General features: G+C 40.4%; 1 protein-coding gene across 7 annotated transcripts in view; it reads right to left on the bottom strand.

The window, feature by feature from the left end:
* The window catches only part of NRG3 (neuregulin 3), a 1171842-nt gene that overhangs the window by 37613 nt on the left and 1122163 nt on the right, over positions 1–12066 (bottom strand). For all 7 annotated transcript variants that reach the window (XM_043926573.1, XM_043926575.1, XM_043926576.1 and 4 more), the window contains exon 6: positions 5102–5228. In XM_043926573.1, coding sequence (XP_043782508.1) covers positions 5102–5228 — 127 coding nt within the window. The remainder of the gene's footprint in view (positions 1–5101; positions 5229–12066) is intronic.

Raw genomic sequence — 12066 nt, 5'->3', positions numbered from 1 at the left:
ACTATACAAAAGGATCTTCATGACCGAGATAACCATGATGGTGTAAACAGTCATCTAATGCCATACATCCTAGAGTGTGAAGTCAAGTGGGTCTTAAGAAGTATCTCTATGAACAAAGCTAGTGGAGGTGATGGAATTCCAGTTGAGCTACTTCAAATCCTAAACGATTATGCTATAAAAGTGCTGTACTCAATAACCCAGCAAATGTGGAAAACGCAGCAGTGGCTACAGGACTTGTATAGGTCAGTTTTCATTCCAATCCCAAAGAAGGGCAATGTGAAAGAATGTTCAAATTACCACACAGCTGCACCCATTTCACTTGCTAGCAAGGTAATGCTCAAAATCCTTCAAGCTAGGTTTCAACAGTATGTGAACTGAGAACTTACAGATGTACAGCTGGATTCAGATAAGGCAGAGTAACCAGAGATCAAATTGCCAACATCTGTTGGATCATTGAAAAAGCAAGAGAATTCCAGGAAAATATCTTCTGTGCTTTATTGACTCCACCAAAGCTTTTGACTGTGTGGATCACAACAAAGGTATGGAAAATTCTTCAAGAGATGGGAATACCAGACCACCTTACTTGCCCCCTGAGAAATCTGTATTCAGTTCAGGAAGCAACAGTTATAACTAGACATGGTACAACAGACTGGTTCAAAATTGGGAAAGGAATATGTCAAGGTGGTATATTGTCACCCTGTTTATTTAATTCATATGCAGAATATATCATGTGAAATGCTGGGCTAGATGAAGTACAAGCTGAAATCAAGATTGCTGACAGAAATATCAGTATCCTCAGAAATGCAGATGACACCACCCTAACGGCAGAAAGTGATGAGGAACTAAAGAGCCTTTTAAAGAAGGTGAAAGAGGAGAGTGAAAAATGTTGTACTAAAACTCAACATCTAAAAAACTAACATTATGACATTCAGTGCCATCACTTCATGGCAAATAGATATGGAAACAATGAAAACAATGACAGACTTTACTTTCTTGGATTCAAAAATGCTTGCACACGGTGACTGCAGCCATGAAATTAAAAGATGCTTATTCCTTGGAAGAAAAGCTATGACAAATCTAGACAGCGCATTAAAAAGCAGAAATGTCACATTGGCAACAAAGGTCCATATAGTCAAAGCTATGGTTTTTCCAGTAGTCATGTGTAGATGTGAACGTTGGACCATAAAGAAGTCTGAGCACTGAAGAATTGATACTTTTGAACTGTGGTACTGGAGCAGACTCTTGAGAGTCCCTTGGACTGCAAAGAGATGAAACCAGTCAATCCTAAAGGAAATCAACTCTGAATATTCATTGGAAGGACTGATGCTGAAGCTCCAATACTTGGGCTACCTGATGTGAAGAAGTTACTTATTGGAAAAGACCCTGATGCTGGGAAAGATTGAAGGCAGGAGGAGAAGGGGATGACAGAGGATGAGATGATTGGTGACATCATTGACTTAACGGACATGAGTCTGAGCAAACTCTGGGAGATAGTGAAGGACAGGGAAGCCTGTTGTGCTGCAGTCTATTGGATTGAAAGAGCTGAACATACTGAGTGTCTGAACAGCGACAACAAAACTTCTAAATGACAGTACGCACAAGGGCCATGACACTTCCAAGTCCAACCATAAAAGTTCAAAAAGTGGGCAGTGGCCCAATTCCTGAAAATATACACCCCTTCCCAAAGGAGTTGGGATACTCCTCTCTCATTAGCCTGTGAAATTGCCGAGCCAATAAAACTAACTACCCCATATTTGGGGCAGTTTACTGTCTTTCAAAATGACCCACACTCTGTCTATGGAATGTATACCTCTCTAAATAAACCTCCTTTCTCAATTGTGGCTAGCCCTTTAATTCTTTTCTGAGCAAAGCCAAGGACCCTCACTTAGTAGCTAGTCCCAGGGACTCACCCACTACCTAAGGCATGACTCTCCTCTTGTGCCCTATATTTCATGCAATGAATGGGGGGGACACTCAAAGGTTAGTCATGCCCCTGGTCTTCAGGAGTCCCTGGGACAGGATCCTAAGTGTAATAATGGCCAGCTAATAGACACGGATGGCTTAAGCTCATTTCTATGACCAACTCTTGGTCATTTTTCTCTTCCCTGACTCTGTCAAGCCCCACTGTTTCCCTTCCCTATTCCCTTGAGGCAGGAGGTACCTACGCACCCACCCCCGCCAACCCCCCGCCCCAGGATAAAGAAATTGAAGATAAGTTCCCTGTGGACTGAAACTCCAAGATAAAAATAGCAGGCTAATGGAGAGAGAGGAGGCTTGGCCCTGCCCAGATTAAAGATAAGAAAGCACATATTTCTCATTCTTGCAGTCAGAGAACCTCACCCACTGACTACACATACATAGAAAAGCTCCTTGGAGGTCAAAAGAGGAGTGATGCTAAGTCTACCTACCCACAGTCCTCTTCAGAGGAACCTATCTTGGCTAAGAGACACAGATGCATATATAGTAGGATCCTACCAAATACTCAGAATCAGGCAAATCTAAACAATTGGCCAAAGGATAACCAGAAGAAAAGCCCCAAGTAAGTGATTTAAATTACCATGAGGGCACAGCTCTCTCTTCGAGTCTGCCTGTGTATCTATCCATACATTCTAGACTCTTTTTCCTCCTAATAAACACTTTGTTTCACTACTTTCTTTGTGGGGATTCTTTTTCTGCAAAGCCAAAGGGCCAGGACCTTGTCATCGGCCACTGGTGTAGTGACTAAGGTGTGGTGCTCTCACCCCAAGACCGACCTCAGTCTCTGGCCAGGAACCAAAATCCTGCTTCAAGCTGCTGTAGGCTGAGCCAGCCAAGATCACCCTCATTCTCCTTTTCAAACACCCAGTCACCTCTGTAAGAATAGAAGTTGTGTTCAAACAAGATTCTCTTCTATAATGCAACTGTATATCATTAATCAAAAATCTGTTCTCATTACCACAACTAGCCTCTGGCTTTATCTGTGATAGGTTCAGTTGCTAAGAAGCCCTCCATCACTGGCATTTGTTTGACAGTAATGGGATAATACTCATTAGAAATCATTAGCAAAAGCATTTGCTCTGTTTCAGAAAAGAACAATCCCTACACACAGCCGTGATTACAAGTTTAACAAAACTTTTCTGGGAAGCGATTCTGATTTATGAATTCTGCATTAAGCATCTAAGTACATCTATCACACACAGCATAATGGGTAGTGATTTCCCAAAATCAGTTACACATTTGGAAGGGTGTGAATGTGTCCTGGGTGATTGTATATTATACTCCAAAGCACCACCTTTGTGCTTTCCTTTTGGGTCTCAGAATCTGGAAGTGTAGTCTTGCATGGGGGCAAAGAATTGCTACCCTGACAGGAATCTTCCAGTATGTCTTAGATGGCCTTTGTGAAATGGAGCAGGACCCATGAAGTCCTCCTGGGTACAAATCCTTTCTGTGTCCTCATTTATTATTTTTAGGAAATAGGTTTCAATCAGCCTCCTTGACCTTCCTTTAGTTGCAAAGAGCAGATTCAAATAGTTACTAATCAGTGGAGGGAGGGGATACAGAAATGAAGGCGGAACAGTCAGTTAACAATGAAGCAGCATGGGGCAAAGTCCTGGTTCCTTCTCATGAAATATACATAACAATTTCTTTGAGTTCTGCAGGAACTAACCCAGAGAGAGGATGGCAACTTCAGGCTGAGCACTAGCTTTCTGAAGCACCAACCTGTCATTTTACCATAGACCAAACAGAAGAATGGGCTTCCCTGGTGGCTGAGATGGTAAAGAATCTGCCTGCAATGTGGGAGACCTGGATTCGATCCCTGGGTTGGGAAGATGCCCTGGAGAAGGGAATGGCAACCCATTCCAGTATTCTTGCCTGGAGAATTCCAGGGACAGAGGAGTCTGGTGGGCAGCAGTCCATGGAATCACAAAGAATTGGACACGACTGAGCAACTAAGCACTGCACATTCAGGAGAAAGTCTGCGCAAAGTGGAAGATTACAAATGCCGATCTGCTCCCCCAAAAATTCGATTAACCCTTTAAAACTCTAACAGAACAGAATCTTGTGAGTTACACTTGTCTCTGGAGTACTGGGTTTTAAACAGGGAGCAGCAGAACCTGACTTCAGTAACATTTGCTTATCTTTAGTGTTTATCAATATATCTCAGAAATCATGCAAAACGACTTTAGAAAGAATACAGAATTTGAGACTTCTTTGGTGGTCCAGTGGCTGACTCCATACTCCCAATGCAAATGATCGAGTTGGATCACTGGTCAGGGAACTAGATCCCACATGGTACAACTAAAGATCCTCTAAGCTGCACCGCAACTAAAGAGTTGTCTCAGCTGAAGATCGTGTATGCTGCAATTAAGCCCACAGCAGCCAAAAAACAAAAAAAGAAGGCGGGATTCAAAGAGCTTGCATTTAACTTCAAATTCTGGTATCTATTTAAGGTATGTTAGGAAGCACCAACCCTGGGACTACAACTCTCCCTTCCCAGGTTTATGAGCTTTGAATTTTCTCATACCCTTTAATTCAGAGTTGTTTGAATATAGCATGTATTCTTAGGATTCCCTAGGTTTATTCTTTCTGCTTATTCTAGTCTCTATTCCTTGGCTTTCTGACTCCCTGATGAACCTTCCCTATTCTTCAAAATCCAGTTCAAGCCTGCATTTTTTGCTGCCTCCACTTCTGCCCCCACTACCTCCCTTTGGACTCTTGTCCCACCTCTGTTGCTGTAGCAACCCGCTCATCCCACAAGCCTCCTCTGGGTGTCTGTATTTTTCACTATGTCAGTTTCCATACAGTAAGGAACATCGTACCCCTGGTACCTAGTAGGATCTCTGACACAGGAAGAATTCAATAAGTGATTATGGAACAAACAACTGAAGCTCTTTTTGCTTCCAGAGATTAATTATGTTACAGATTGTAATCAAGAGCTGAGAATTAATTTTTCTTTCTTTTATCCAGTACTATGTGCACACACAAAAATGCAACATGATTTAAGGAAAAATCTACAGAGTACTGAAAAAAATAGGCAACTCTGATCACAGGTTCCGCATCCCCTCTGGACTGGGAGCAGTGAGAGGGGCTGTGGGAAGGGATGTATGGACATGTCACTTACATTTTGCAGCTGGACATGATTCTTCACCAAGTTTTCGGACTTTGCCATTGTGCTAGATGTTTTGAGACTGTAGTTTTTACCATTATGTGGCTCTTTCAGCTGCTCTTGAATTTGTTTAGCTTGTTTCCTGCAAGTTTAAATAAATCCATGTATAAATAGTCACATAAATTTATGCCTATTTTTTTGAGGTTCATTCACTCCTAACATCTATACTTGTCATTTTCTATAGCAAGATAAACTCAGTTAACAAAGACAGTCCTCCCTTCATTTTCAAGCCCACCAAGAAATACTTTGCATTACCCATCAATAGCCAGGATTCACACCCCATGGCACTCTAAAGGCAGAAATGTGACGCATTGTCCTCACCCTACTGGATGTAAGAGGGCCTTAACATTGAGTGCTCAACTGAAGAGAATTAGGAATGCTCTGAAGTTGCAAGTAGACAACTTTGACGCTTGGACCTAGCAGCTACATATAACATATTTGCAAAATTACATTTATATCTCTCCATTTCAGATAGGTATAGCTTGACTGATAACTTGCACACATGCCATAATAGGGATCTATTTTATTTTTTATAGTTTAAAAACACTTCATTTATTTTTACCATCTGCCCTGAATGCAGAATTTATTAGAACTTTTGTAAATAAAAAAAAAAATTAACTCTTGAAGGATTAATTTATAATAAAAATTAACTCTTGAAAGATGCCAAGCATCATTTGAAGTGTTTTACCTGTCTTAGCTCACTTTTTCTTCACAATAATTCTGTATGACAAGGCATTAATCCTACGTTTATTTAATAGATGAGAAAACTGAGGCACAGAGAAGTGAAAGAATTTGTCCAAAGTCAAACAGCCAGTCAGTGGTAGAGCTGGATTAGAACCTAATGAATCTGGCTGCATACTCCTCATTTCGAGGCACTACTCATGACTGTCAAACCACTTGCCCGTGGTCACGCTGCTTCTTGGTGGGAAGGCCGAGACTATTCTCAGGTTTTGGATTCCAAATAAATTACTCCTGCCTGCAAATGTGGAGTGACTGTTGTTTGAACTGTACAAATTACTGCCTTATTAGCTGCTCTCCTAAGAGCTTTACAGCAATTAACTATCAGCATAAGACCCAGTACCCATGAAACAAATGAGCAAACAAACTTCACAGAATCATCTCCCCTAGACTTCTGCCTCTTCTCCCAGGGTCCATGCCAAAGATAGAGCCGTTGGTGGTGACTGTTCACCATCTCTCTGTCTCTTGCAGTGAGTTTTTTGAGGCGGACATCCCTCTATGCACCATGGGCTTGAGTATCAGAGGGACTGACATTTGAATTCCAGCTCTGTGTCCCAACAGCTTTGCCTTGATTCCTTAAATCAAAATGACTGATTCCCCAAACTTCTGTGAGCCTCAGTTTCCTCCTCCGTCAATGGAGTTTAGATAAGCTCTCTTGCATAAATACTGTGGACACTAAACGTGAGGACATGTGGAGAATATTAATCAGTTACACTCCTCAGTATAAATCAGTTACACTCCTCATCACTTAGTAAGCTTAGTTATATGGGCAGATGCTGCTGAGGAATCAGGACACTGGCTCAGAGATAAAAGAAGAGATCTTGTTAATTGCCTCTCTCACAAGCAAGTCACAGAATTGCTACAGAATGTGGAGGTCTGTGCATTATTATCTCCTCTGAATTTATAATACTCATGTGATATCATTCTGTTTAAATATTTCTTTTATCCTTTCAATTACTTGGGGGGCTTTTATCTCCAGTACTCTTAGTTGTTTTAATACACTTGTAATAGTCTATCTACTTCCTAACAGCTAATCTGTAGCCTATTGTTAGAAACAAATCTATCCTGTCAGCATTTTAAGAAGCACAGACAAAATCCTATCAGGGACTCACTGATGAAGCAGATGGGAGATGAGGAAGTTCTCCTGGAATAAATCATCAGGAAGTAGTAAAGGGGGCTTGACACAGAGGAAGAATATGATTATTTTTCTAAGAATTAGCTGTAGAAATACTAACAATCTTTTCAGTAATTCCCCAATTCAGCATTTGGGAAATGTAAACATCTAAAGGAATTTTCCTCATAAAAATGTCTGATTGCATTTCCTAGATCCTTTTAACAATTTGCTTTAATAATTTAATAATCCTTTAATAATCTGCTTTCCTTTAGTCCCCTCTTACCTTTGTCCTGACTCACTAATATTCCAGAACATATGGGCTTTCTTTTCTGAACCTGCTTCCTTTTCTATCATCCCTCAGCTCTCTCAAGGCACACATTTTTGCTCTTTCGTCCTCCCCTCAGCAGATGGGAACAAAGAGAAGGGAGATGCTCTCAGGAGAGCAGAGGCTCTGGGGAAGACAAGATACAAGTATTGCACACTGGAACCCACTAGCCTAACAATGTCAGTGTGATTCTAGAATTCAGTGAGTTTTAAGTTTCTCTGGCTCAATTCATCAGGAAGAAATGAGATGTACAGTGGTGGGATAGTCCATCAGGAGATGTTGTTTGTAATGTTGCAGGTTGGCTCCCTGTGGAAGCAGACACTGAGATGGAGATCATGTGCAGGATTTTTATTAGTGAGGTCTCTTAAGATCAACACCTGTGGAAACTAAGTGAAGGAAGCAGGATGGGGCGGAAGGAGTTGGAATGTGATGCAGTCTCCAGTGAAAACCTCAGCAAATCCCACAGTGGGCTCTGAAGCTGGCATGGCCTTCACCCCAAGGTGGGGCAGTGGTCTAGGCCTTCAAAGCTTCACACTGACCTGTCATCGGATGCCGGCTATCTCAGGTCAAGGAACTCTTATAACTGTGTACTAGATAACTGTGTGGGGACTAAGGCCACCACAGATGAAGAGAATCATAGCATCATATCAGAACACCCATTGCCTGTCCTTAAGTGCCTTGCTTTGTGATCTAAAATCTCTTCAGAGGATGATAACATACAGTCAGGGCAATTTGTAGCACATCTGTTTTCTACTCAGAGCATCAGTTCTCCTTTTTCCTCCTGTGCTTTCTCAGTTGTGGTAATTATTTGCCCCAGTTCCTGCTCCTGGAACATCTTTCCTGCTGCTGCTGTTCAGTCACTAAGTCACGTCCAGATCTCTGTGACACCATGGACAGCAGCACGCCAGGCTTCCCTGTCCTTCACTGTCGCCTGGAGTTTGCTCAGACTCATATCCATTGAGCCGATGATGCCATCCAACCATCTCATCCTCTGTTGCCCTCTTCTCCTCCTGCCTTCCATCTTTCCCAGCATCAGGGTCTTTTTCAATGAGTTGGCTCTTCTCATCAGGTGGCCAAAGTTATTGGAGTTTTAGCTTCAGGATCAGTCCTTCCAGTGAATATTCAGGACTGATTTCCTTTGGGAGTGAATGGTTGGATCTCTTTGCTATCCAAGGAAGTCTTAACAGTCTTCTTCAGCACCACAGTTTGAAAGCATCAATTCTTTGGCGCTCAGCCTTTTTTGGTTCAAATCTCAGATCCACCATTACTTCTGGAAAAACCATAGCTTTGACTATATGGACCTTTGTGGGCAAAATGATATCTCTGCTTTTTAATATGCTGTCTAGGTTTGTCATAGCTTTCCTTCTGAGGAGCAAGTGTCTTTTAATTTCATGGCTGCAGTTACCATCCGGATCCCAAAATCACCTCCAAAATAACTGTTTCCACTTTTCCCCCACCTATTCTGTGCCCCACCCCATGTATCTTTTTTCCTATTTCAATTCATTTTCAGAGTTCAATTATGTCTTGCACTTCCAAAGTCTACTAAGGATTCCTGCTGCCAGCCTTACACTTCTTAGCCCATATGAGTTAAAAGTAAAAGGGAAATCTAGAAGAATTTACAGGTGCCATGTGAGCCATATCAGCCAGATTTGAAAGGCTCAATTAATGGTTCCATTAACTACTTATAGGAATACTTGAACTTTTTGGAATTGATGAGAAAAGAATTTATTTCACTGTGACCTTCAAAGTGGTTGGGGCTCAATTAACTCAGAAAATTCTCTGAATTCAAGAAGGTGTTCCTCACTTCTACCTCTACTTGTTACCTATGTTCAAACTTTCATTGGCTAATAATGTGCTGTAATAGTCTGTCGGGTGAGGTCATGCCATATCACAGCTGACAAGAGAATGGAGAAAGGACCAGAGTGGCAGGACCCGAATAACTATGGGAAGTAGAACAAATAACCAAGAGAATGTTTTGGTTAAGTCCTGATTCTCCATGGGCACAGTAAATTCCAGTATATAGGATGGAGATTCAAGTGAATTTATTAGGAAACCAATGATAGATATGTCCCAGAATCCTAGAAGACTTAGGACTTCCAAGATGAGTTAAAAAAAAAAAAAGTATACACATAAAAAAAAAATCTTATAATGTTTGAAATTTAAAAAAAAGTAGAGCCCGTTTATTCTGCTATCCCCAAGGTTTTTGGAGGGAATTAGAATCCCAGGAGTCAGGGCAAAGAAACTTGTGCCAAGGTGTTAAAAAAATTTGCATCACTTTCAGCTATATAAATTAGATGTTTGGTGTGCAATGTGGCCTTCCTCTCAAACAGACAAAAATAAAGGAAAACTATGCTTGAAAATTGTCCTAGAAGAAGGTAGTATTCTCTAAGTCTCTGATGAGAACTACGGCTCCAGTTGGAAGAGTCTTCCAATTTCATTATTCCTTTGTTATTTTTAGACTTATATATATATATGTATATGTATATACTTATTAAAAATGTGTCCTGGCTGGGCAGGCAGAAAGAAAACAACCTCCTGATTACTTGTCTCCCACTGGTTTAGTCCTCTGAGACTCCCATTATGCATTGAAAGTTGAACAGTGTTTCCATGAAAACCCCTGACACCTTGCTGAGCCCCAGGAGAATGTGCTCATCACTGAGCCCATTTGCAGCCCACGGGAGAGGCTAACAGCTCTGAAGATAGAAATTTTCTAGTTACCCAGCTGTTCTCTGTTCTGTGACTGTCATTAACCGTCTTTTCTTTAAGTGTGGTACAACTACAGATTATACTCCAAAAATAAGTGATTAACTACTTCTTCATAGTAATTTGCATATTGTTAAATACACAGCTTTCTCCCACACAGCACTTGTGAGGTGACCCTCCTAATGCCCTGCTGAGTGTGATTAACCCTCGCATACTCAGGGAACTCTATTTACCTTGTAGACACCCTGCCTGTAAGTTCCAGTGTGTAGACACCCTAGGTGTTAACAGCAAGCCTTCAGTGAGTATTTACATTTTAAACCCTATGCTGCCCTCTTTACAGTATTATCCCACTAACCTTAAATTCTCTAAGGCAGACATTATTTTTGGTCATATTTTAGCTATATTTTACCAAAACGGAAATCAAGGCTGAATGTAATTTCCCTAATAATACTGAATAAGCAAGTGGCAGACTGAAGATGTGAATACTGCTTAGGCTGATGCATGTAAAATCCTGACCACAAGACCTTGTAGCCTGTTAAGAACATAAAGAACTATGGGCTGCAGACAGGCACAACATTGCTGATTCACCTCAAGCAGTTTCACCATCTAGGGGGAGGACTACATGAGTCAACATGCTGGGTGGTGAAGAGCATGCAATTTAAAGTAGAATTGTGGAAATGCAAAGACCTGTTGTCAATTTCCTACTGTGGGACTTTGACAAATCAATACTTTAAAATCAAATTCTGATGTTATTTGAAATATTGAGCAATAATGCATAATTTCAGTTGTTGCGAGGATTGGGAGATAATGAATGAAAAGCCCAGTATCCTTGAAAAAGTGTTCAAAACTGAACACTAACAACTATCACAGCAAAGAGTTGCTTAGGAGACACGACAATGAAATACAATGTGGTGTCCTGGGTGGGGAACAATAACAAAAAAGCACATAAGGTAAAAACTAAGGAAATATGGAAATATGAACTTAAGTTAGTAATGCTATTCCACTATTGTTCCACTGATTGTGACAAAGGCAACATACTAATGAAAGACAATAAAAATAGGGGAAATCGTGTCTGGGGTATATTGGATCTATCTGTACTATTTTCATGGCAATTCCAAAAATCTAAACCTATTTTGAAATACTTTATTAAAAATAATAGTTACTAATTTTGGATTCATATCTGAGTCTCCATTACTTCTTTTTTCCCCCCATCATTTCTTAAAAGTGCTGTTCTTTTTAAAGATCGACATACACAACATACAGACAGGTATCACAGACTATATTTGGAAACTGATCCATTTTTAGAAGGGCAAATGGGTAGAAAAATACGAGTCCAAAGAAAAGCAATTACTTGTTGGCTTGGATTCCAGACAAGCTGTAGGAACAGAATCTATGCCAACTTCTCAAGGCCTGTCTACCTTACAAGAAACCAAGCAGTATAATATTTTTATCTGCATTTCTTAAGGGCAGATTATGTCATTTACATAAATAAAATACCTCTGTCAATGTTATTTGTAACATGCATATGTAAACATATATGTATATACACATACATACTTATACATACATATGTATATTTTTAATTCTACTAGTCAGAAAAAAAAAAAACAATGCTTTTGCAGAAGATTTGGTTTCTTGGCAAGGTAAGCATAGGGCATATTCTAGATGTCCATACTAACTGGTGGACCAAGGTAGATTTTATAGTTTTCATACTTCACATTTGGCTAAAACCTTTATGGGTATTAAATAAAACACTATAAAAGGAATAGAGGTTTTTTTTTTTTTCCCCATAAAAGGTTAGATGTATAGCAGTGATCTCTCTTTTCAGAAGAGTTAACCCCTTAGTGACAGGCTGATGTTGAGCCTTTAATTCTGGCAGGCATTCAAAAAATGCAAAGAACACAGAGTGTTCATGATCACAGAGAAGAATGATCACTATGTGCATCAAAGATGAACCACACACATACATGCATGCACACGCTGTACACACTCACCACAGGCTACAAAAGATTCAGAGTCATTTAAGGATGTCTGATGGGC

The sequence above is a fragment of the Cervus elaphus genome, chromosome 15 (assembly GCF_910594005.1).
Source record: "Cervus elaphus chromosome 15, mCerEla1.1, whole genome shotgun sequence".
NCBI classification, from domain to species: Eukaryota; Metazoa; Chordata; class Mammalia; order Artiodactyla; family Cervidae; genus Cervus; species Cervus elaphus.
Note: the sequence above shows the minus strand (reverse complement) of the source record. Positions and strands in the feature narration are given on the sequence as shown.